Source organism: Hyaena hyaena, unplaced genomic scaffold, assembly GCF_003009895.1.
Source record: "Hyaena hyaena isolate Hyena2069 unplaced genomic scaffold, ASM300989v1 scaffold_1045, whole genome shotgun sequence".
NCBI classification, from domain to species: domain Eukaryota; kingdom Metazoa; phylum Chordata; class Mammalia; order Carnivora; family Hyaenidae; genus Hyaena; species Hyaena hyaena.
This window is the reverse complement of record NW_024081679.1, coordinates 72,625-98,274: the sequence shown is the minus strand read 5'-3', so window position 1 is coordinate 98,274 and position 25,650 is coordinate 72,625. Positions and strand designations below refer to the sequence as shown.

The 25,650-nt window shown below is 37.3% G+C and overlaps 1 protein-coding gene and 1 non-coding gene across 3 annotated transcripts in view; one reads left to right on the top strand and one right to left on the bottom strand.

Annotated features, from left to right (window-relative positions):
* FAM83B (family with sequence similarity 83 member B) overlaps positions 1–20,777 on the top strand; it is a 91,319-nt gene extending 70,542 nt beyond the window's left edge. For both annotated transcript variants that reach the window (XM_039222050.1, XM_039222049.1), the window contains exons 3-5: positions 6,213–6,377; positions 7,132–7,256; positions 14,220–20,777. In XM_039222050.1, the coding sequence (XP_039077981.1) occupies positions 6,213–6,377; positions 7,132–7,256; positions 14,220–16,521 (2,592 nt within the window). In that variant the 3' untranslated portion in view covers positions 16,522–20,777. The remainder of the gene's footprint in view (positions 1–6,212; positions 6,378–7,131; positions 7,257–14,219) is intronic.
* LOC120223820 lies at positions 3,202–3,332 on the bottom strand. Its single transcript, XR_005526374.1, has one exon. It is a non-coding gene; the product is annotated as a small nucleolar RNA SNORA51 (small nucleolar RNA).
* Positions 20,778–25,650: the final 4,873 nt, after the last annotated feature.

Here is a 25,650-nt window from a genome sequence, read left to right as displayed (position 1 = left end):
TTTAGAGTGAGTGGGGACAGGTAGAGGGAGTGGGAGAGAGAATCTTAAGCAGGCTCCACATTCAGCAAAGAACCCAAGGCTGGCCTTTATCTCATGACCGACTGTGAAATGACTGAGACTGAGTCAAACACTCAACCGACTAAGCCACCTATACCCTCCCTTTACTCATATGTAAGGCTTATCCATGAAGCTCTGTTAGTCTGTTTTCTCTGCCATGGACCCACCTCTAACAACCTTGCACATATGGAGCATTTGTTTTTCTTCCTCTGAATAACTACTACAGTGTATTACTTAATTGATTATATAATCTCCTGAATGGCCTTGAATTATGTCATGATTATGAGCTTATGAGAAATTTATTGCCAGTGTTTATATTATTTTAATTTGGCATGACCTCCAGAGTTTGGGTCAGTTTGGGAGAATTTGCTACAGTGAGAAAGGTTGATTGTACACCAACATTGAGTCAGGTTTTCAAACTGCTAAAGCATGTGAAGTTTTACTCAAATCTCTTTTTTCATTTTTTTAACTTGTATTAATTTTTGAGAGACAGAGTGCAGATGAGGGAGGGGCAGAGGAAACAGAATCTAAAGCAGGCTCCAGGCTCTGAACTGTCAGCACAGAGCCCGATGCGTGGCTCAAACCTACAAACCACAACACGAGATTATGACCTGAGCTGAAGTTGGCTGCTTAACCAACTGAGCCACCCAGGCTCCCCTTCAGTCAGATCTTAAAGATGACCCAGGACTTCTTTCTAAAAATGTTCTAAGTCTCATGTGGCTGATGAATGCATTTATTTGTTTACTTTTTCAGTAAGAATAAAACAGGAATTAGTGAAGAAGCAAAAGGAGAATTTAAATAGTATATAATATCACGGTGGTTTAATGAATACCATTTAACGTGACTGGTTTCTTTATTGACTTATAAAGTCAATTGATGTACCTTTTGAAAAGCCTTATTCTAATCAGGTATATAATTTTTCTTTCATTATATATAGTTATTTCTACAGAGCAGTGTGATTTTAGGTAACTGGGAATATAATACTTTCAGATCAGCTTTGGCACACTTCCTTTGTAATTATTATTCCTTTCCAGGAATATAACCCACCATAAAAAAATGAAATGAGCTACATTTTATTTTGGCTTTCTTGGCATAACTGAAATTTTCTGTAGACTTTATATAATTTTCCATCTAGTGAAGGTGCATGAAACCAGAAGTCCCGATAAGCTACCTGACTTGGTTGACATCAGATAAGCTTGTCAAAGATGTATAATCTAGTCTCTTGGATCCTGATCCAGTGTAATATCTGTCACGCAAGAGAGACTGTAATTTGTTCTACATTTAGTATGCTAGAATCATCCATTGGCTGACTGACTTCAATTACTTTTTGCAAACAGATCTTTATTTATCCTGGTAATGTGTTTTGTTCATTTCCAAAGTCTTAATTAATTTGTTACATGAGACTCTAGCAAATAAAAGATAAATTCTTCAGATGTGCTGATTAATTTCTTAAACAATACCATGTTGCATAATAGTATTTCTTTAAGAAAAAGTCCTCTAGTTAAAAAGACTATTCCAGACATACAATTTTAGAAGTTACTATGTAAAATAAGTTTATAATATGGACATTTCTTTTCCTTATGTCAGTGTTCTCCATCATCATACCACTTGTTATTTCACAATCAATGCATTAATTAATAATCTTGATGTGACTGGAAGGTTTTTCACATATTTAGTTTTATAAAGAATGTGCACAAGACATGAATGAGGTTGCTACCACTATCTTTTCCTTCTTCTGGCACCTTCTATCATTCATAAATAAGAAAGGAGTCATGTGAGGCTCTTTAAATGATTGAAATTGTTCTTCCTAGAAAAAAATCTGATTGAAGTATGTTTCACAGGTAGTTTGAAGACTGTCACCAACTTGTATAATTTGGGTATGGTCCAGTATTTGGTTATAATATCATATTAGATTAAATAAAAACAAATTTACCTGTTATCCACGGCTTTCTTCATCTTCTAACATATTCACAACATGTCCATGACATCATTCTGTCTGTTGTTGGGGCGCCTGGGTGGCTCAGTCAGTTAATCATCAGACTTCGGCCAGGTCATGATCTCATGGTTCGTGGGTTCGAGCCCCATATCGGGCTCTGTGCTGACAGCCAGCTCAGAGCCTGGATCCTGCTTCAGATTCTGTATCTCCCTCTCTCTCTCTGCCCCTCCCCTGCTCACACTGTCTCGCTCTCTTAGGAAAAAAAAAAAAAAACATTTTGGCTATTGTTGCCATGTTTGTCTTGCATTCCCTCTCATTTCTTGACATATTTTGTTTCTTGGTCTCTATTACTCTTTTCAATGCTACTCCTGTCTCAACTGTATATTAAGAGATCCTTCTAAAGACCAGTTCCTTGCCGTCCATGATCTTGGCCTACCTACACCTCACCCATTGACTCCCAGTCATATCCTTGATAATAGCATAGCCTTAACTGCAAATCCGATATAACCTAATTCAGGTATCCCCATCTGACTATCACTTGTACATATATTTCTGGCTTATTCCCTCTGATATCTACTAGTATCCAGTGTTTCTTTATTTATTCCTTTTTTTAAACTGTATGCTGTGGAAGCTTCCAAAGAAAGAAAGTTGGTATATAGAACTCTTATGTACCATCAGCCACTTTCAACAATTATCAATTCATTGCCAATTTTGTTTCATTTACTGTAATGTGAAGTAAATACAAGGTAACATATAATTTAATCTTTATATTAATAACTACATTTAAGAAATGATATATTTATCTTTTTTATTATATTACTAACAACATGAAGAAATTATTGTTAATTTTTAATAGGTAACTGGTCTTTAACCCCAGCAAGACTTCAAATTCATTGAACCTGACCCCTATTTTACTGCCTCTCACATCCATGACATCCTTTTTCTTCTCTTTGTCTATTTTATTTATTTATTTATTTATTTATTTACTTATTTATTTATTTTGAGAGGGATAGAGAAAGAGCAGGGGCTGAGAGAGAAGAGAGAGAGAATTCCATTATAACATAATCTCATTATATTCTCATGGCCACAGCTACATCCAGGGTTACATCAAACTCTTAGCCTGCTCCATGTCTGCATCCCTACAGCTGAATAAAGCCGGAAAGTAATTGACAACTACATTGACTGTTTTCATTTTATTTATTTATTTTCCTTGTCCTCCCATTCACAGTACAGACCAGGCAAAGGGCCTGGGCTGGAATGTATATGGGTGGATTTACTCTGCCTCCTCTTTCTGTACAGTCAGTGTAGGAATACAGCCTGGGATAATCACCATGAGGCTGATGGTTCTAATTTAATTTTTTTTTTTAATGTTTACTTTTAAGAGACAAAGACAGATGAGTGTGAGCGAGGGAGGGTCAGAGAGAGAGGGAGACAGAATCTGAAGCAGGCTACAGGCTCTGAGCTGTCAGCACACAGCCTGACACAGGGCTCAAACCCATGAACTGTGAGATCATGACTTGAGACGAACTTGGATGCTACATTGACGGAGCAATCCAGGCACCCCTGACTGTTCTCCTTTTAAATTCATTATTAGGGAGTCCTTAATACTGCTCTGTAATTATACTATATTTCTGTAGTCTTCTCTTATCCCTACCATTCTATTTAATACCCCTTTCTTGACCCTTTAACATGTCTTCCATAGTCTAGGGTGTTCTCAGATGCCGATCTTGCTTCCCAGTTCATGGGAAGAGTCGAAGCATTCACAAGAGAACTTTCATAGCATCACTACCACACCTGCCTTACCACCAGCATCTGCACCCTCATAGTTGGCCTTCTGTCTTGATGTTTGGGATGATCTTTTACTGGTATTTATTTTCTGTGCTCTGATTACTTTATGTTTACACTGGATTCTTTTATTACATACTAACAGACATTGCTCCAGCAGTTCTTTCCTTCCCCACCCACCTCCCACCATCTCTTGCATCATGAATTTTCACTCTTTACTGGAGCATTTGATTAGCATACAGACATGCTGTTCTCTCACCCTAAAACAAAACAAAAAAGTAAAACTCCTCCTGACCCAGCTTTACCCATGGCTACCTCTTCATCTCTCTGCTTCTTCTTATAGACAAATCACTCAGAGTCGCCCATACCTGCCATTTCCTGCATCTGTCTTCCCATTCCCTCTCACACCCCTTAGAGTAAGGCGTTTGCTCTTACCACTCTACAAAAACTATAGTGGCCTTTGCTGCTTCCTTCCCTTGTCCTAAGGCTCAGTCCTTGGTCTCCTTTTCTATTTATCCAGTCTCCCTTGGTGACTTGAATTTAATTGTCATCTCTACACAACTGACACCCAGTTGACATCTCTGGCTTAGACTTCTCCACTTAGCATTCCACTTGGCCCCTCACACTTACCTAAAATTTAGTGTAGCTGTATTCTTCCTTCTCTCAGTTGATGACAACTTGGTCCTTCAGGTTGTGAAGCTAGATATTTTAGAGTCACTCTGTTTTCCCCCTTTTTCCTCTCCCGTCCTATGTTCAATTGACTCAGTAATCCTGAGACTCAAAGGTATCCAGCTTTTAGCCATTCGTCTTCATCAGTGATGGTGACTAGCATAAGGACCATCCTTCTCCTGGCTACCATCACCCCTCACTTAAATTGTTCCTTTAGTTCTAACTGGTCTGCCTGTTTCCCTAGTTCCTACCCTTAGGATCAACACAGTAGCCAGAAGAATCTTTTTCTAACATAAATCAGATCATATTATTACCTCAGTTTAAAAGCTTCTAATAGATTACAGTCTTATTCAGGATGGAATGCTGAAGGCTTTCTAATACCTTCAAGACATTGTGATTACTCCATTCTCATTCCATTTCTGTTATCTCCTTGCTGTTTCTTGAATATGCCAAGCAAGCTCCTAATGCTGAGCCTTGCACTGCTGGTACCCCTTGTTAGGAACCCAATTTCTCAAGATATCCATGTTGATGACTAACTCAATTCCTTTTTATGTCTCTGCTCAAAGGACACTTTTTCAAAGAGACCCACCAAGAAAGGCCCAAACCCAACCTTCTCAATATCCAGGGGCTCATAATCTCCCTTATTCTAATTTTTTCCCAATAAACTTATCATATGATAGCTTATTACTGAATTTACCTATTTGTAGCTTCCGGTTTCTTCCCCTACCTAAAATGTAATCTTCACCAAGGGCAGGGATTTTGTATTGTCTAGCACATAGTAGGTGGTCATTTGAATGGTTCTCCTTTTTTTTTTTTTTTTACCAGCATTATTTCATTCCCACTGCTCCTCAGAGTCAATAATGGTTCTGTTGTCAACTGTTAGCTTGAACTCTTTCCATTTTACAGGCCTGTTTTTAAAGAAATTTCTCTCTTCATCATCTTAATTATATGGCCTTTTTGTCATTTTTTTTCTTTTACTTATTCTGTCTGCTAAGCTCATTTTAGTCAAATGTGTTTAACTTCCTGGTTTTTAAGTCCTATACCTTTTCTCAGCTTTAGCCCCTTCCTAGCCATGTTTCTATTTCTGTGAGATTTTTTAGTGTCTCTTTATTTATTTTGAAACAGAGAGGGGGGGAGAGAGGGAGAGAGCAAGCAAAGGAGGGACAGAGAGAGAGGGAGAGAGAGAATCCCAAGAATCTGACAGTGCAGAGCCCAATGCAGAGCTTAATCCCACAAACCATGAGATCATGACCTGAGCCAAACTCAAGAGTAGGATGCTCAGCTGACTGAACCACCCAGGCACCCGTGTAAGATTTTCTTCTCTGTCCCAGTACCCCCAAGACATTTATTGTTAACAACTAGTTTCGGAGAGCTTGCTTTTCCCTAGAAATGTTTCCCACAAAAAATCCTAACGCTGGTGTCCACCTTCTGTCTACCTGTGTCATTCCACTACCCTACCTGTACACTTGCAGTCTGTAATTTGGATTCACCCTTCACTCAGCATCTTACTGAACTGTAGATTTCCTTGTATTTAAAGCCAGTATGAAAGTATTTCATGCTACAAATCTATAATGACTGTATGTAGTCACTTGTTTATTTTCAATATACTTTTGTACCTTTTAGGAAACTGCATACACATTTGTGTATACATTTATAAGTGGTATGTATTTCATTAGTTTCTGTTTTAGTATTGCTGAGAGCAAGCAATTTCTAAACCTTTCCCTATTGGATATCTAAAATTGTTTTACATTTTTATCTTTAATAGGTCATTGCTTTAGTGATGGATATATTTACAGATGTGGACATTTTCAAAGAAATAGTGGAGGCATCAACTCGAGGGATATCTGTATATATTCTGCTTGATGAGTCCAACTTTAATCATTTCCTAAATATGACTGAAAAACAGGGCTGTCAGGTTCAACGACTCAGGGTAAGAATTCCATGTTTGTTTTTTCTTCGGTTATTTTGTGTACCCTTTTTATCTCTGTTGAATGTAAGGCAAGTTAAGCTGTATTACTCCAAATATATATCTGTCTCTACATATATGTAACACACACATAAATAAATTTAAGGTGGAATAATGATAAATCACAAAAGGATATTATTCTCCTTTTTGGAATGTGACTGAAAACACACATCCTCATGATGGTTTTATAAGATGCTGTTCTTGATGAGGAGACACTTAAGCTTCTGAGTTAACTTTGCTCAATCATAGTGAACACTTCTGTTTCTCCGAGCACATAACCTTGAAACCACTGACTCCAGTGATTCTATCATTCAGCAGATGTTGCTTATCACAATTTTTAGGCATAGTGTTTTCAGTTTCATTTGACTTCTTAAAAAAACAGCGTGGATTTTCATTTTTATTGTGGAATTGTGTCACTATAACCCGAAGGGCTATCTTGCAATAGTATCCTAGGTGATTTATGAGACCATTCTGTATAAGTGTAAAATAATGCCTCCTGCTTATGTTATGCTAAGATACATCTATATTTTTAATGACTTTTTCTTGAGTGTTTTTTGGGGTGATATTTTAAAATTTGCTTTTACTATTTTTTGTTACAGGTTTAAAAAAAGATTATTTCAAGTATACTTTTTTGGTACTAAGATTTTATATTGACATATATTTCACTTTCAAAATATCTCTTTTCTAGTTATAACTTTATATTTACATGTAATTCTAGAATATTCGAGTGCGGACAGTAAAAGGCCAAGACTATCTTTCAAAAACAGGAGCAAAATTTCATGGAAAATTAGAACAGAAGTTTTTGTTAATTGACTGCCAGAAAGTTATGTATGGTTCCTACAGGTAAGATCGTTCTGTTTACCTCCAGCATTATCAACCACTTATAGGATTTATTAGTTTCAAATTTTAATATAATCTGCTTAGATATTCCTTAGAAATAAAAAGGAACCTTTGCATGGAAGCTTGGAGACTTGGGTTTTAGTTCTAGCTGTACCTCAAAAGAACATTAAGACATTGGGCAAGTCATCCAACTTCCTTGTGCTCTAAGTTCTTCATCTCCAAAATGAAATGGCTAACAAATATGTGAGGTTCCCTATAGTTCTCTAATGCTTAAAATGTTTTTGCTCTTTATGAAAATAGTTACAGTACAGGCTTAATAGTAACATCTGTTCGTAAAAATAGAAGCTCTTTATCACTTTGAAGAACTGTCAGATAGATTGTTTTTATTTTAGTATTATTAAGAATCTGATAGTCCATCATGTAGTCACTATGTTTAGTACTACCCAAAATGCATTTCAGACACTGGCTGTTAAAAGCGCCATGGTAGACACTAGACAAGGTTACTTGGGTTACTATTATCAGCATCGTTCAAGGCTACCATTGGCAGAATACCTCCCCTGTTCTAGACTGGCCCTTCTACATACGTCATCCGCAGTCCTTACCACTTATCTACAAGGCAGTTGTTTGCATCTACATTTATCAGTGATGAAACTGAAGTTCCAGAAGGTTAAGTGACTTGTCTACAACCCCAAAGCTAAAGGCCAGCAGCATTGCAGGACTGGCAGCCAAGTCCAAGCTCTGCTTGCTCCAGAGTGAAAGTGCTGCCCTAATCCTCTCTTACAAATTCCGGGCACCAGATACACAATCAGGGACACACAATCAGGTTATATCAAGAGACAGATCAAAATACCAACGAGCACATGTGACCTTCTAGGTCACTAGGGCAGCATAGACTCCTAAGGAGCCAGGAGAACTGTGGGGGTAAACAGAGCAGTGCGAGGGGAAACTTTTTTTTTTTCTCTTAACAACTTAAAAAGTCCACAGGAAGTAGACAATATATTGAAGTGATTGGGGATGTGTCAGTTAGTTACTTGGTTTCTCTTAGGTTTGCTCCTCTATAAAATAAGAATAATCCTTGAGCCTACCTCACATTGTTGTTGTGGGAATTAAATGAGTTACTGCATCCATAACCCCTGGAGTCAGGTTTAATGATAGGCATATTTTAGCCACTAATATCTGGTAACTTTCCCTTTAAGCTCAGAGACCTTTTTTTGCAAGTACTGTTTTGAGTTCTAAAGGAAAACTTGTTAAAAGCAGAAATTACAACCGGTGCTTGAAATTAATGAGTCCCTTTAAAGACTCATTATATGTGTATGTATTTGTTCAGATCCACTTGGCTTTACAGGGTTTTTAATTGAAATTTTAATTAAAATTAGGAGTTCACTTGACTTATAGAATGGTATTTATTAGTTAATCTCATCATAATGAATGCTTTCTGTTTTTATTATTTAACCTGACTTTTAAGATTACCTTGAACAATAAATGTACCTTAACTTTGTTTTGCTACCACTAGGCATTAATAGGTCCTGTATATTGAGATGACTATGGCTAAACTACTTTTGAATTGATACTGGGAAAAACAGACAAACCACAGCAACAAAAACCCTTTAGCTTTCAATGTATATCATAAGCCAGAGGCAGAATTTAAGTTGCTACTTATGGAAATGAGGATAGAATGCCTAGGACTGCAGATGATAAAAATTCGCCAAAACTCTGCTTTCCTTATTAGTCCATGTTAGTTTTAAATATGCTTCTTTAAAAAAATAATGGTTGTCAGCCCTTGTTTTTTGTTTTTGTTTTTTTGTTTTTGTTTTTCTACTAATTATCTTGAATCTTTCCTGTTAACAGGATTCTAAAAGGATCTGGTGGAACAATTATGAACCAGTTTTCATAAAAACTGGTTAAAAATTTAATTGTTTTTGGTTAAAAACAGCATTTGTCTCATATTCCAAGGTTGCCGTCATCTTCCTTATAGCCCAAATCAGAATGCCACTTTCTTTAATTCAAAATTCTTTGCCATAAAAGGTCTTCATACTCTAAACTGTAAGCATTTCCAGAGAGGCTTGATGTCAGCACTCACCGTAGTTACACATTGTGTGACAGTTCAATCATTGTGATGACAGTTTTATTAGGAAAACAGGACAAGTGTTTTGTCATATCATGATACTAACATTGATGAGATAAAACGCATACACTTTGTATCAATGTGTGCAAATCACATTGTGAATTGGATGCCCTTGTTTGAAACTGTCAATGAAATCCGGAACATATATTAGTATTGTCTACACATTTGGGAGAGAATTTTTTCAGCATTTTCTTAAATATTCTGGCCTCTATGAAAGCTACTTTCAAAAGACAAGTTTCACGGAAGTTGTTGGCTTCCAGGTGCCATCTCTGATCAGACTTGAGGACTGTCACATTGAGATCCATGCTACAACCTGTGTGCTGTCACCGCTTTCACTCCTTAGACCTCACTGTATAATCCCCAGACAGGAACTCAGAGTTTTTGAGCCTCATTTTAATATGTAAATTCATACATATTATAATGAATATGTCAACATTCCCAACTTCATGAATGTGACACTGTGCCTGGAGGGAATGGGAGTAGTAAGTTCATTTTATTTTTTATCCAGGTAAATATGTGCACACTTTTTAAAAAATCAAGTATTTCTAAAAGACATTAATACAAAAGTTTTTTTCTCCATCTCTCTCCATTGCTGGATCTTGATCTCCGGGTGCAAGTATTTAATTCTTTGAGCTGGTTCTTCTGATACTTATTCCATCCTCTTACATAATGTGATTATACTGCAAATGCTGAATCTATCACTTTTAGATATCATCTCTTGACTCTCAGGTATGGTGATTGAACAGTGATATTTCTATTCACTCATATCTACTTGCCCTCTGCTTGCCATTTAGCCAATAGTTTTATCACAATTGTTTGCTAAGTAAGAAGTCTTGGTTTACATTACTAAAATTGTGTCAGAATTTATCACTGAGGAGCCCTGGAGTCCTTTGTTATATGCTTCTTTTTTTTATAACAAAGTTAATAATGACCATTTGGTTTTGGTTTTATGCATTGTCTTTGTTTTCTATTTCTCTATTCCTATTTATTTTCCAGTTAATATTGAAGATTTCTTAGCACTTGAACAACTTTTCCAAATGCTCAGTTACTGTCAACAGTCTGTCATGTCCAATTTGGACTAGCAGTTCTTTAACCTGGAAACTGCTGAGGTTCTGCAATTTCCTGTATTCCTGGGTAGTTTGAGCCACATTTTCTTATATCCCATCCTTAATATATCCCATCTTTTAATGCCATTTTTCTTCTTTTTTGTTTTTAAGTCCTAGTTTTTCTCTCATTTGCTCAAGAATACTTTCCATCAGCATGGAATTGTTTTTAAGTCCAGAAATTTATCATTTTAGGGGGTTAATGGCTTAACTGGAGATGGAACTCTAAGCTGAATCATTCTTTCCTCCACATATGAAAGACATTAACTGGCAGTCAAACTTGCTGTTGAGAAGTCTCAAAGAGTTGTTATTTTTATGTAACTTTTTTTTTTTCCTTTCTAGAAATGTCTAAGGTTTCTCTTCTATTCCCTGCTATTCTCAAATTTATTATGTTTCTAGATCTAGGTCTTTTTTTTATTTATTGTTCTGAGCAATCCAAGTACTCATGTCTTTCTATTCTGGAACATATTCTCACGTATTCTTTGATCATTTCTTCTCCTCAGTTGTCTCTATTGTCTCTCTCTCTGGAATTCTTATTATTAGCTGGACATCTACTTCCATTGTATTCTTTTTTTCCTATGATTTGATATCTGGGAGTGGGTAGAATTGTACTGTCTGGAGGATTTTCTCAATTGTTTATTCTGATATATCTATTAGAACTTAAAAAAAAATTTGCTGTCGGGGCACCTGGGTGGCTCAGTTGGTTAAGTGTCCGACTTTGGCTCAGGTCATGATCTCCTGGTTTGTGGGTTCAGGCCCCTCATTGGGCTCTGTGCTGACAGCTCAGAGGCTGGAGCCTGCTTTGGATTCTGTGTCTCCCTCTCTCTGCTCTTCCCCTGCTTGTTCGTTTTCTCTCTCTCACTCTCTCTCTCTCTCTCTCTGTCTCAAAATCTCTGTCTCTCAAAAATAAATAACATTAAAGTTTTTAAATTTTGTTGTCAAATATTTTGAATATCTGCAAATTGTACCATTTCAAAGCATCCTGTTTGTGTTTTATTATAGATGCATGATGTCTATTGCTTTGAAGACCGTGACTATAGTTTTTTCTGTGTCTTTGTTTGTATACACATTCTCACTTATGCGTTTTCTGTTTCCTCCGTTTGTCTTTCTCCTGTTTGTTTTGATCTCTGTTTTGCACCTAAGATTTTAAGCTTTATAAGCTATCTTCTAAACTTTCATTAAATGTCTGCTCATATTTTGATAAGTATTGATAAGGGACTCAAATGCTTATTTGAAATTGAAATGCTTATTTGAATTTGAAATTGTATGGGAAATGCCTATCAACTGTTGGATTTACAGAAGAGTGATTGGCCAGAGTCCCGACAGTTTTATAGGAAGTTCTCTGAATGTCAGTAAAATAGCTCTTTTATTTGGGGGCTGTTTCAGCATTTCCAGAGACTAATTTTTAAATTGAATATATACCCTTGAGTGTTTTTCTGTTATGTGCAGTGATACTACAGTATTGTTTTCTGATTTACCAAAGCAGGCACACTTTTCCGGTTGTAACATATTCCCCAATACCATTACCTTGTCAGCTTCCTAAGCTCAACACCTGGAGATTATTTTATTTCATAAACTATATACATCCCTTAGGACATGCAGATATTCCAGCCCTGTCTTCTTATTACTGGCTCCACATTCTTACTCTTCATTCCAATTTCTACCCTGGTTTAGGCTCTTATCACCTTATGTCAATTCTTTTACTCATCACAGTATATTCAGTGCCTCATCCTTCATGTCTGCATTGCAAAGAGCTCCTGGAAAAAAAATCAGTCCTCAACCATCTTTTTATTTTAATTGATCCAAATTTGGAAACAAATCCTGCACAGACATTCTGCTTTGCTTTCAAGAATCCCCACACCTTGTTCATCAGTCTTTTATATAAATTCTTTACTTCAGCAAAACAGAATTTGTTCTCTCCATTCAACCAAAACATGGCCATTCCTGCTTCCTTTCTTTTCCTATATGTTTCTTCTTCCACATAAACTGTTCCACGCCTTTTGGGTTTGAACTTCTCGGTTATCTGGTCTCTGTCCAAATAGGATCTAACCTCTACTTATCTCCGGGGTTTTTCTCATATGTGATAGCTGACTGTTCATTCCTTTATTTGCTCTTTCACCCAAATTTTGTATTCATATCTGCAGTGGGGTTGAAAATTCCTTTAATGATCCACATTGTATCATTTATTTTAAGTTAGCCTGGTGGCCCACACATCTGTACAAAAAGGGAACCTGGTAAATGATTCTCATACCATGCTTTCAATAAGCATACTAGATAAAATTCAGCATATCAGAATAATAAGATTCTTTTTTAAAATTTTTTATAGTTTTTATTTATTTTTGAGACAGAGCATGAGCAGGGGAGGGGCAGAGAGAGAGAGGGAGACACAAAATCTGAAACAGGCTCTAGGCTCTGAGCTGCCAGCATAGAACCTGATGCAGGGCTCGAACCCACCAACCGCAAGATCATGACCTGAGCCGAAGTCAGACGCTTAACCGACTGAGCCACCCAGGTGCCCGAGAATAATAAGATTCTTAAGTTGTACACTCTTTATAACATTTTGTGTATTTTAAATTCTTACTCTGCACACTCTCTTAGTATTTTCATCGGCCTTTATTACTGTGTTCCCTCTAAACAGTAAGGTCCTTCATTGTAGGGAATGTCTGTCTCCTTTTTCCTTTATTAACCCCTATTATATCATAGACAGTATTTGATACATAGCATATTAGTGATTTCTGTTTTACCTCAGTGACTCTGTGTTACATTATCTAAATTTTTACATGGCAGATTTAAACTTTTATATGAAATTCCAACTTTCATTTTTAAATGGTAGAAATTCCACAAAGTACTATAAAGTAGTTACAAATTTTTAATTTCCTAGAAATTGTATTTTATATTAAAAGATCTTAATTGGCATCCCAAAGCCCTGGCTTCCCACAGTACACTTACTGAGGAAGCCATAGAGATAAAGTGCATGCATTAGCAAAGACCTATCTTGCTTTATAACATGCTACAACTATAAGGAATGGTAGGATTATGCTAGCATTTTGGACATGAGGAAACTGAGGCCCAAGCCCATGTGGGTAGATAGCACAGCAGAAGCCAGGTCCCCATCCTTCCCTCTGATACTGACTTGTTTGCACCCTGCCAGGATGCTGTATATAAAATACATTATTTTTTATTCCATAACATCTTAGTAGGCAATGATGCAGAATGCACATCAAGCTTTTCTTTGGACTTCTAGAAAGTGATATCAGAAATTATGGGTAGATTCAAAGCCAGGACTTGAGTTGCTTTGTTATTTAAAATATGAAAGGAAGCTGGTGCCTGTGTGGCTCATGGCTCAGTCCGTTAAGCATATGGCTCCCACTTAGGTCATGATCTTGCATTTCATGAATTGGAGCCTCGTGCTGGGCTCTGTGCTGACATCTCAAACTCCGGAGCCTGCTTCGGATTCTGTGTCTCCCTCTCTCTCTCTGCGCCTCCCCCACTCACACTCTGTTGCTCTCTCTCTCTCAAAAATATGCATTAAAAATGTTTAAATATGAATGTGGGAGTATGGATGTATAGGTACTGCAAACATGTAATGATTAACAATGTTCTAAATTTTGGCCTGAAGAAAACAGACAAAAATACTCTTGTTGATATAAAATGAAATATTTTGCTTAGTAGATTTATATATTGTCATTAATCCTTTAATAGCAAAAATAAAATTTTCCAATTTTGATTCTTTTTCAGCTACATGTGGTCATTTGAAAAAGCTCACCTCAGCATGGTTCAGATAATCACAGGACAACTTGTTGAGTCCTTCGATGAAGAATTTAGAACTCTCTATGCCAGATCCTGTGTCCCCAGTTCATTCGCTCAGGAAGAATCAGCAAGGGTGAAGCATGGCAAAGCACTCTGGGAGAATGGCACCTACCAGCGTTCAGTTTCCTCACTAGCTTCTGTTTCCAGCCAAAGAAACCTTTTTGGCAGACAGGACAAAATTCATAAACTAGACTCCAGTTACTTCAAAAACAGAGGGATATATACTCTAAATGAGCACGACAGATATGGCATAAGAAATCATGGCTACAAGCCTCATTTTATTCCACATTTTAATGGTCCAAATACAGTCCGTCAGTATCAGTCCAGTCAAATAAATGAAAATTGGAAGAGGCATAGTTATGCCGGGGAACAGCCAGAAACAACACCATACCTGCTGCTTAACAGGGCTCTGAATCGAAATGTTAATCCTCCAGGTAATTGGAAGAAGCCTTCAGATAGTCTGAGTGTGGCGTCCTCATCACGAGGCGGCTATGCAGGCCACCGTAACACACCTGCCCAGAGTTTTGCTGATCGGCTTGCCCAGAGAAAAACAACCAATCTTGCAGAAAGGAACTCAAATGTACGGAGGTCTTTTAATGGGACAGATAATCATATTCGCTTTTTGCAACAACGAATGCCAACCCTTGAACATACCACAAAGTCGTTCTTGCGTAACTGGAGAATTGAATCCTACTTAAATGATCATTCAGAAGCTGCACCTGATTCAAATGGATCGGCTCTAGGTGACCGGTTTGAGGGCTACGATAGTTCTGAAAATGTGAAAGCCAACGCTCTTTATACTCATTCTCGGCTTCGTTCCTCTTTTGTATTTAAACCGACTTTACCTGAGCAGCAAGAAGTTAGCAGTTGTACAACTGGCTCCTCAAATTCAACTGTCGTCGGTTCCCAGGGAAGTGACACACCTAAGGAGGTCTCGGACACCCCTATGAGTGTACAGCATATGACAGACAAGCCCTTGCCGGAATCAACCCCAAAGCTCCCACTGCAGTCTGAGGCACCCAAAATGCACACCTTGCAGGTTCCCAAAAACCACTCAGCAGGCTCGCATCAAACTACAAATGGCCATACAGAGTCAAACAACTATTTATATACATCCTTGTGTTCAAATAAGCAGACAGAAAATCTAAAGAGTCAACAAAATGAGAATCTGCTCAAAAGGCGAAGTTTCCCATTCTTTGACCACTCAAAAGCCAATTTAGATCATGGACACAGTAAGCATTATGTATATAGTACGCTTACCAGGAATCGAGGTAGACAACCAGAGAAACCCAAAGAGGATTTGCTGAAAAGTTCTAAGAGTATGCACAATGTGACCCAGAGCATGGAAGAGGACAGGGAGGCCATCAAGAGAGACCCTCCGAGTGGCACTACTACCAAGTCAATTTCCATTGCTGCTTTGCTCGAAATGAATAAAGATGAACCTAGCAAAGAACTCCCTTCAAAGAAGGAAGTTAAAGGTTCGCCAAGTTTTTTGAAAAAGGGCTCTCAGAAGTTAAGGTCATTACTTAGCCTTACCCCAGAGAAGAAAGAAAATCTATCCAAAAATAAAGCCCCTGCCTTTTATAGAATGTGCAGTAGTTCTGACACATTAGTTTCTGAGACCGAGGAGAATCAAAAACCAAAGAAGTCAGAACCAAAAGTTGATTCATCTCCTAGAAGAAAGCGTTCTTCCTCATCAAACTCTCAAGGCAGTATTCATAAGAGTAAGGAAGACGTAACTGTTAGCCCATGTCAGGGGATCAATTCTCCATCCGATGAAAGTAGTAAAACAATACCTTCTTCAGGTCCAGTTGAAAACAAGTTCTTGGAAAGGGCAGGTGATGCTTCTGCCCCTCGATTTAACACCGAACAGATCCAGTACCAAGATTCGAAGGAGGCTAATACAGTTCTGGCTCCTGAAAGAAAACCAGCTTCTTCTCCAAGGCAAAAGTCCAGTGAGCTTCTAAGATCTCATTCAACCGATAGGCGCATTTACAGTCGTTTTGAGCCGTTTTATAAGATTGAAAGCTCTATTCAGCCAGCAAGCAACCTGCCAAATACTGGTGTGCACCGCCCAGAAATAAAATCCACAACTTTGGGCAATAGTTACGGCAGGTCCAGCCCACTGCTTAACTACAACACTGGTGTGTACCACTCATACCAGCCAAATGAAAACAAGTTCCGAGGATTTATGCAGAAATTTGGAAACTTCATACACAAAAATAAATGAAATACTGTAACATCAAATAGTTTTAAAAATACAAATGACAGTAACTATAAGTTTGTGTCCAGAGAACACTGTGGGTAGTTTTTGTAACATGCCAATAGATTTCTAGAAGGGCAGAGTTTGGGGATATGATATAAATGTTTGCCAGTGTACTAATATATACAGTAAAGTTCTGTGTGATAAAATTAGTTGTGCTTCATTACAGTGTAGATAGAATGCCTCTATACACATGGTTTTTAAATGGTAGTGGTAAAAAAAATGTAAACTGTTTTCTTCAGACTGAAGATCTTTTTAAGTCTCAGATAGAAACTTTAGTGGAGACATGGTGTATGGATTTTAAGCATTTGTTCCAAACCCTTTCCCTTTAAAAAAGGATCAGAATATATCTCAGTGGCCCTTTATAATATATCTTTATGGGTTTTCGTAGCTTCACATTATGAGAAAATAGGACAAAGCCTTTTTGGGTTTTAATTACCTTTAAATTCTACAGGGTAACTTGTTCTATTTCATTAATGTTTTATTTTCCTGTGGAACATATGTGACCGGTTAGGCAGCAACAATACAATTTAAGTCATGTAGGTCAGCACATCTTTCATTTTGACTTCAGTGTTTGCAGACTATCAAACTCATGTAGTACCTGGTAGGAATTTCTGTTCCTAATTTTTTTTAAAAAACCTTCCAGGTGTTGTTTCTTTGCACTCTGGACCAAGGAAGCCTATACTCCAGTCACCAGGGAACTGCTGAACTGTTATAAGCATTCTTTCTTTGAAACTTGGAGCAAGCAACAGATATTTGGGAAACTTGAATTCTAAACTTCTGCATAAATTTTTATCTTAAGAGTAGCAGGACAAAGCTTAGATGTTTTGCTTATAAAAGTCTTTGCTCTTTTTTACACTGTGCCAAATGTAATTTGTGCCAAACAATCTGACTGCATACTGTTTTCATAAAAGTTCCGTGATGAACCTGAGAAGTGATATCTGGCCCCATTCTTCCATGACTATGAAGCCTGGTTGAAAGTTTTAACTCCTTCAATATCTTAATTTGGTGATGATATCTTAATTTGGCTATGCTATAAAGCATAAGATACCCTTTGCCTTTTTTAGAGTAATGAAATTAAAGCCCCATGTCTGTTAAAGAGATTTAACTTATCTTTACTTCATCCAGAAAGTACAGAATTCAAGAAACAATGCATCATTTGAGAAGTGTAAAGTGTTTTTGTAAGACTTTAAATATCTTATATAACATCTTCTGAGCTGCAGTGTGGAGCAGTATGTTGTTTTAAAAAATCAGGGCTTAGTCAAATAATGTCTGTGTCATTAAATTAAAAAAAAAAACAGCATTAAAATACCAGTCATTAGAATAATTTTCCATAGTATTAAAATAGCATGATAACATGATGAGAGAAGACATGTCAGTAGAGAAAATAAACCTAACATTTATTGAGCACTTTTATAGACCAGGTCTTCAGCTAGAACCTATAGTTCCCACAACAATTATTTTAGCTTCGTCCTCATTATTTGTAGGTGATGATTAAGGTGATAAATGAAACTTTGAGACTCAGAGAGGTAAGGCCCCAACTCACACAGTTAAAAGATAATGGTACTCTAGTGTCTAACATGCAGTCACATCCCGTTTCCTCCCAAATGAGTTCAACATTGGCCTCACCTGAACTATTGAGAATTAAATGAGAGAATGTTTATGTTTTCTGCTTCAACAGTAATCAGCTAAGAAAGGTTTAGTTGAATTCCACCAGATAAGAAGGATATAGTGGGGCTTAAAATAATCATAGTAGGTGAGATAGGAAATGAAATTGACATTTATTTCTGATTGTAACTTAGCAGGCCAGTTTTAATTGTTAGACCACCATTTTGATCTTGTGCTGGTTAACCTGTGACAACGAAAAGAAGGAAAAGGAACCATAAGTGAGTTTAACCTGTGTATGTGCTAGGGAAAGCAGTCCACTGGGTGAGAAAGCTCAGCAGGGAATGGAACTCAGTGTTAAATATGTTATCTCCTTACCTCTTCACAATGGCCCTGTGAAGTAAGTACGTCCTTTTTTGCAAATGAGAAAACTAATCCTCAGAGACGTTCCAAAATCTTCTGAGATGTATGGCTCTGAACTGGTAGAACTGGGTTTAAACACAAAATGGGGTGTGAACACAAAAGCCTGTGTTTTTAATACCATTTTCTTTTTCCTTTTTTTTTTTTTTCAGTGAGAGTGACCAAGAGAGGGGTGGGTTGAGGGTGGAGGACAGAAGACCAAAGCTGGCTCTGTACTGACACCAGCAAGCCCGATGTGGGGTATTGAACTCATAAACCACAAGATCTTGACCTGAGCCAAAGTCAGATGCTCAACCCACTGAGCCACCCAGGTGCCCCCTGTAGTTTTAGTAGTAAACCATCCCATACTTTGTTTTGATTGAGGAAGCTTTCCTGAAAGTGGTCTCTCTTCTTTGCTCTATCTTTACAAATTGTAGAAATATACCAGTAACTGTATAGCAATAGCATTTTATAAACACAAATCCAAAATATAAATTCAGTTTAACATTATTCATAAAAATGGGTTTTAAAGACTCTCATTATTGTTATAATCTTATAAGAGTCCCATTGTTTTGGAAAGCTGTGTGTAATAGATTGTACATTTGGCACACTTCCTAAATAGTATAAAAATAAAATTGAGAAAGAAAGTTATTTTTCACAGGCAAAGTAGCCAGTTGTATTTACAAATATTTTGCATTTTTAAAATGACTTTTGGAATGTGCATTTCCTTATAATCAGATAAGAAATTCAGTTGCAATGAAAAAAATCTAATTGCTAGTGGGTTAGGTTTTAGAGTCCTCTGGCAGTGTATAATCTTCATATGTTAGTATCAAATTATTAAAAAGCATTAGAATTGGAATCCAGTGAATGAAAGATATTTTTCATTTTGCTCTTAGAAAATGTCACTTTTGTAATTCTGAACCATAGTCCTTTACCCACTTACCAAAGGTAGAACCCATAGTTAACCAAACCAAATTGACTTTAATATTACCCATTCTTTGTCTGTTAGATGGGGCATTTTTCAAGGCTAAGAGGATAATGGGCTAATTGTCTTTAGACAGCTCTGAAATTGGAAGCTCTAAAATGTAGAGCAGGGTAACTTTGAAGCTGAAATTACATAGACGAGTTTTAATCATGTTTAATTACAAGCAAAGGCCTGTTGCTTTTTTTGTACAGTGACTGCCATCATTTCTGGAAACATAGATAGCTTTTAAATAGTCCCTGAATCCCTCCTCTTCCTAGTGGAATTGAGAAGTGCATGATGCTTTATTTCATCTACCTGTGACAAGTAGCTTGGGCTTTTGTACAGATTTCTTTTCCTCTGCCTTTTTCCCCCCATTTATTTATTTTTTTTCTCCAGAAACCTCTGTATTTCAGAATCTATACTTCCCAAAGTTACTATGGCTGAGAAATTCCTCAGGATTGGGACTGAGTAAGCACATAATACTTCAAATAATTTACTCAGAGTTTAAGTTTCAAACAGATGCTTTCAAACTTCATAGATGTAATCATTTCAAGCAAAACACTTTCTTTTGCTCCCCATATTAATATTGGTGGAAAGATAATGGCACTTAGATGTACTTTCATATTACAGTTTGGTAAGGCAGTTTTTACTGTCTACATAATACATTAGTTTGTAAGCAGAAACTCAAGAAAATAGGTACGATTTCAAAGCAGATTTGGCAGATGTCTGCAGAATAGCTGAAGTGCTTGTATCCTGAACATGCTGGTATCTCTCTACTATAGTGATTGGGATTAGCCACGTTTCTAATGTGGCATATTGAGTAATGGGTTATGTGTTGGCAGTCTATTTTTTATGGAAACAAATACCTTGTTTAATCAAGATGACATCTATTGTGATCTAGATAAGCAAGGAAGAAGTTGAACTCCGGCAACATTCAACTATAACTATACTCAAGATTGTCCAGTTATTCAGCTATTACTCTGCAGATATTTGTCTTTCATGAGTATCTATTGATTCAATGTGACTATGGCCAAGGGATGGAAAGTAGAATCATTGTTTCACCCTAACTACATGTGATAATGTTTTTTAAAAAAAGTTTATCTTAATATTCAGTTTTGTTCTAGAATATTTAAAATGAAAAGGATGAAATTATAAACCAAAGAGTCAATTTTTATATACATAAATGTTGGCAAAGAAATATTCTTCCAAATTAGCCTGGTTTTAGATCTAATAAATAAATATTAACTAATTTTGTACAAACATCAATATATTGTATGTTGTTTGTTTTTTATCTTCATATATATGTATTTCTCCATTTAAGAACATGTTTTTATTTAGCTTATAGCATGAATTTAAATTTTTTGCACACTTTTAATATTATGAATTTTGAAATAATATCCTGAACACTTTTAGTTTTTATTTTTGATTAGCAATTAGATTTCATACAATAGTTTATCCATATTGGATAACCAGTGACAGTACTCTCCCTTAAACACAATATCATATACATTCATTCTCTATTTCTGTTTCTACTGGAATATATAGCTATTTTAAATAACTTGGCACTTTGAAAAATAGAGACAATTTTGTTAAAAAAAAAAAAAGAATAGCTGACCTTTGTATAATGTTTTAGCATTTAGTTTGAGTAAAATATTCTTAAGGTGCATTTATACTAGATCAGTTAGTGACATTAAATAACCTAGAGTCTGAAAGTTATTTAAAACTCAAAATGCATTTTTCCTAGGAAGAAAAACGCCTTCATATCATAGACTAAGATGCAATTCAATACTGTGTATTGGGAATTGAATAGTGTTTTAAAGACAAATATAGGTAAGTATAATTTAAGTAGGTTACTTTAATTTTAAGGAGAAATCTTGTATTTTCCCCCATTTACCATAAATATGGATGTTTAAGAAAAACCTAGTTCAATGGGATGGTAAGGAAAATGGATAAGGTTTTACTTTTGTGACCATGCTAAAGACCAACCTGAGGTAACTGGACTAAACATGAAAGGGGACTGAAAGGGGTGAGTGTGTGTGCTGCCTGTGGGGAAGAATTACATGAGGTGAAATTACCTGAGGTGAAAGCAGGAAGAAACTGAAGCAAGAGATATAGACAGGAAAACCCCCGAGTTAACAAAGAAAATGCAGCATGTCAAATTGGACATTTCTCCCATAATAATCTGTTTCAACAGTCTGGCCCTTTTTTTTTTTTTTTTTTTATGGTCACACATCTGCCTTTATTGTGAACAGCAGGTCGGATGCTTCCAGCAGTAGTAAAAATTAATTTACAAAAGTGGAATTCCATGACGTCTTCTGGTCAGAACCCTTGGGAGCTCAAATGTAGATGGCTACCCTGAGCAGTAAGAAGCAGGACTCCAGGCCCATAAAGAGCAAGGCAACCGAGGAGATGAAGCACTCCTTGCAGATACCCTGACTGTACTTGGCACCTCATAAAGAAAACTAAGCGAAGAACTGCAAATGGTCAGCAGCACCACAGTCAGATGCAGGGAGACAGCCAGGTTCACTGGGCTGGTGCATCTGGTCACGGCCTCAAGCTCCATTTTGCCAGGCCCAGGGGAATCCACTGCTCTGCCCCTGGGATCCAATCTGGCTCATTTTTCACCTAACATACTGGGAACCTACTTTATTCCAAGTATGCAGGTTATAGTAGAATATCAATGTAAGAAAAAAATGAGATGTCTGGGTAATCAGATGCTGCAGCAAGTTTTCATGAGCATTTTAAGAATAGCCCAAACTAACAGCATAAATGTATATGCTTACCCAAAGTCTGTCCAAATTTGTGCCTTGATGTACTCCTAGTGCCTAGCAAAGTGCACAGAAGAGATGCCTGATAAATAGTCTGTGTATGAATCCAATCATTTCCTTAACTATAATTAGATAAATCCATTCATTAAAATGTACATTTTATAGATATCTATATAGCCATTTGTACTAAAAAACACGGATGGGTAAATGCAGCAAGAGTCCTAGCTTAAATTTCTGCCACATTTACCCTGCGATCTGGACATCTTTACAGGTCCAACAAGTTTAGTCTTTTGAGAATACATATACTGGAAGGAAAGGAAACCCCTGATGAAGAATTCATTCTGAAGGAAAATAGAGTAGAGCTGTTCAAATTCAGTGCAGAGACAATCGGCACACAAGAGAAAGAAGCATAACTGTGTAAAGTCATTCAGATTGTCAAGCAAGGTCAGTCGTCTATGTGGGACTGTAACAGAAGAGTGGCTTCTCTAAAATCTCCAAGGATGCTACTTGGAGAGTCAGGTGTCAAGGGCCGCCACCACAGGAGCCCTCGCCGTGACCCTCAGCACACAGCCTTCCATTTTCAGCAGCAGCCTTTTAATGTTAACTTAATGTCAACTTAATGTTAACTTATAGCTACAACTACAGACCCTGGTGAGCAACAATGAGGTACATCTACCACTTGTAGTGTGACCAGTGATTGACCACATTACCACAGAGGGCCAGAGCAGAAAAGAATAGGTACCATGAGGAAGCCACGATCGTAAAACCCTCTAGGGACACCTAGAACATATACACTGGGAAATTAGGAGGGATGGAAATTCCACCAGAACAGGTTTAGACGGGAACTCACTGCTCCCTTATTATTGAACTAGAATGGGTTGGGAAATACAAGTCATATCTATCACATAGCCACAACAAAACATAAAGTGTTTATGACAAAATTCACAAAATGAATTTGATAGAATGGTCTCCACTGTTTTCATTAGATATGAATGGGGGAGAAGCCAACCACCCCCTCAAAAAACAAAAACAAAAACAAGAACCTTTAATTAGGGACTTATTTTCGACAACAACTTTCAGGGTATATCCTGATACCAACACATTTTACCTTTACACTGTTTTTCTAGCTATAGAAATAAAAATTTTTAACAGTCTTTATGTGTCTCGATTACCAGGCACATTCTACTAGATTTAATAGACCATAATTTTTATTTTTCACTCTATTTTTTGAGAGAGAGAGAGGGAGCAAGTGCTCCAGCTGGAGGGAGAGGCCGAGAGAGAGGAGGAGAGAGAATCCTAAGCAGGCTCCACGCCTAGCATGGAGCCTAAGGCTCCATGAACCATGAAATTGTGACCTGAGTCAAAATCAAGAGTCCATCACTTAACAGACAGAATTAGCCAGGCTCCCCTGGTAAACAACATTTTTTTAAAGAAAGCTTTTTTTTGGGGGGGGGGGTGTGTATGTGTTTGCTTTACAAACTACCAAAATTTTATTTTAGTTCACTACTAAGACTAAGTTAGATATTCATTACATTAAAACAAATATTCTAGTTAATAAGATTCTACAGTAAAGCCCAGAATTGGATGTGTTTTTATAAGTGGGATGTCAACTGAAAGCAAGCCAACCTCAAAATAGGCTAGTAAATGTTTTGTTGTCTCACTGAGAACCAGAGCCCAGCAAACATTTTTTCAAATTGCTTTGAGGAACTGCTCTGAAGCTTGTTAGCTACAGGGGGTGATATATACAAAAAGGGGAAAGGGAGATTCATGCTTGCAAGCAGTTCTCCAAATACGTGAGTGTCACAAGGTATATTTGGTTGCGTTTACAAAAGTTAGGGTATCCTGATTTCCACACAGACAGGAGAGCAAGACCCTTAGGTCTTCTCAATATATTATGGGTTTCTTGTTGTTGTTGTTTTTAATAGTATTTAATGGTCCAAAAGTACTGCCTACATGCCTCTGCTTAACTAGTTTTCTGGTTCTGCCTGTTTTTGCTATCTCCTTGAGGTCACTTGACACATTCCCAGAAGCTGACATCAGTTACCTATGGCAGTTTTAGTGCACAGTTCCCCTCTTTGTCAAATTGCAGCCTATGGCAGACAATGGTGACCAAGTATCTCTTTGTCCCAGGGCACTAGGAATGTTTGTGCCTATTGGGATAAATGAGGCAGACATGTCCTAAAAAGGATAACCATCTTCAAACTTCTACATTTGCTAAAGTTTAGGAATTTTGTAGCCTGAGGTAACTCCTGATGTCTGGGTAAAAACAGCCAAACATTATACAGAACTGTATGGATTATTTATAGTATCCATACGTTTGACCATCATTAGCTTAGTTCAAGTCTGAGTAGACTGGTGCCCACAATAAGAACTTAATTTATATAGTAAATATGTTAACAGTAAAAAGGCTAATGTCTTAGCTAGAAACATTAAACTAAGTTTAAAACAAGAATTTTAGAACTGAACCAGTTATCTAACATTTCCTCAAGACTGAGTGTTGGGTCACTTAAACATGATATTTGGTATGATTAGCTAATTCTGGCATAGTGGAGCCCCTGACTTAATCTAGCTTCATGGGGAGTCAGCCACACAAATCTGTCCCATATCTGGAATAAATTATCACCAGAAGTCCTTGTGTTGTGGTTACAAATTAACATTCTCCCCTTTTGACAAGATTTTTTCCCCTTAACATCAGCATTGTCCCCTCTTTTTTAATTTTATGTTTGAGAGACAGAGTGAGACACCGTGTGAGCAGAGGAGGGGTAGAGAGAAAGGGAGACACAGAATCCGAAGCAGGCTCCAGGCTCTGGACAAATATTCAGCACAGAGCCTGATGTGGGACTTGAACCCACCAACTGCGAGATCATGACCTGGGCCAAAGTTGGACGGTTAACAAACTGAACCACCCAGGGGCCCCAGCATTGTTCCTTCTCAGCTGGAGTTTAACTGTACTGTTCTGGACCTTAGGTAAGAGGCCTGTTTCATAGCTCTTGAACCAGTCTTAGTCTTGAGAATAGGTCAGTTCAGTTAAACAGTTGTCTTGTTTCAACAGGTGATCCTACAGATGGGCTTTCAAATAAGCCTACATTGTGCAAGCAGTTAGACTTAATAAGGGGCATTTCTAATGGAAAGAAAAGAAAAGCACAGGTTAGTCAGCAAATTATAGCTCCAGGGTCCAAGTGCTGAATGCTATCAGTGAGATGGCTTTTAGATGTTGACTCAATGCATCTTCAGATGGGATGAGGGCAGTCAGTGCAGTCTGATAGATTTTCCTGGTTTAGTTTGACTGTCTCTGGTGATCTTTCCGTGTGGCCCATATAGCAACTGGCATGAAGATTGTCTGAATATGGCCATTGTGGT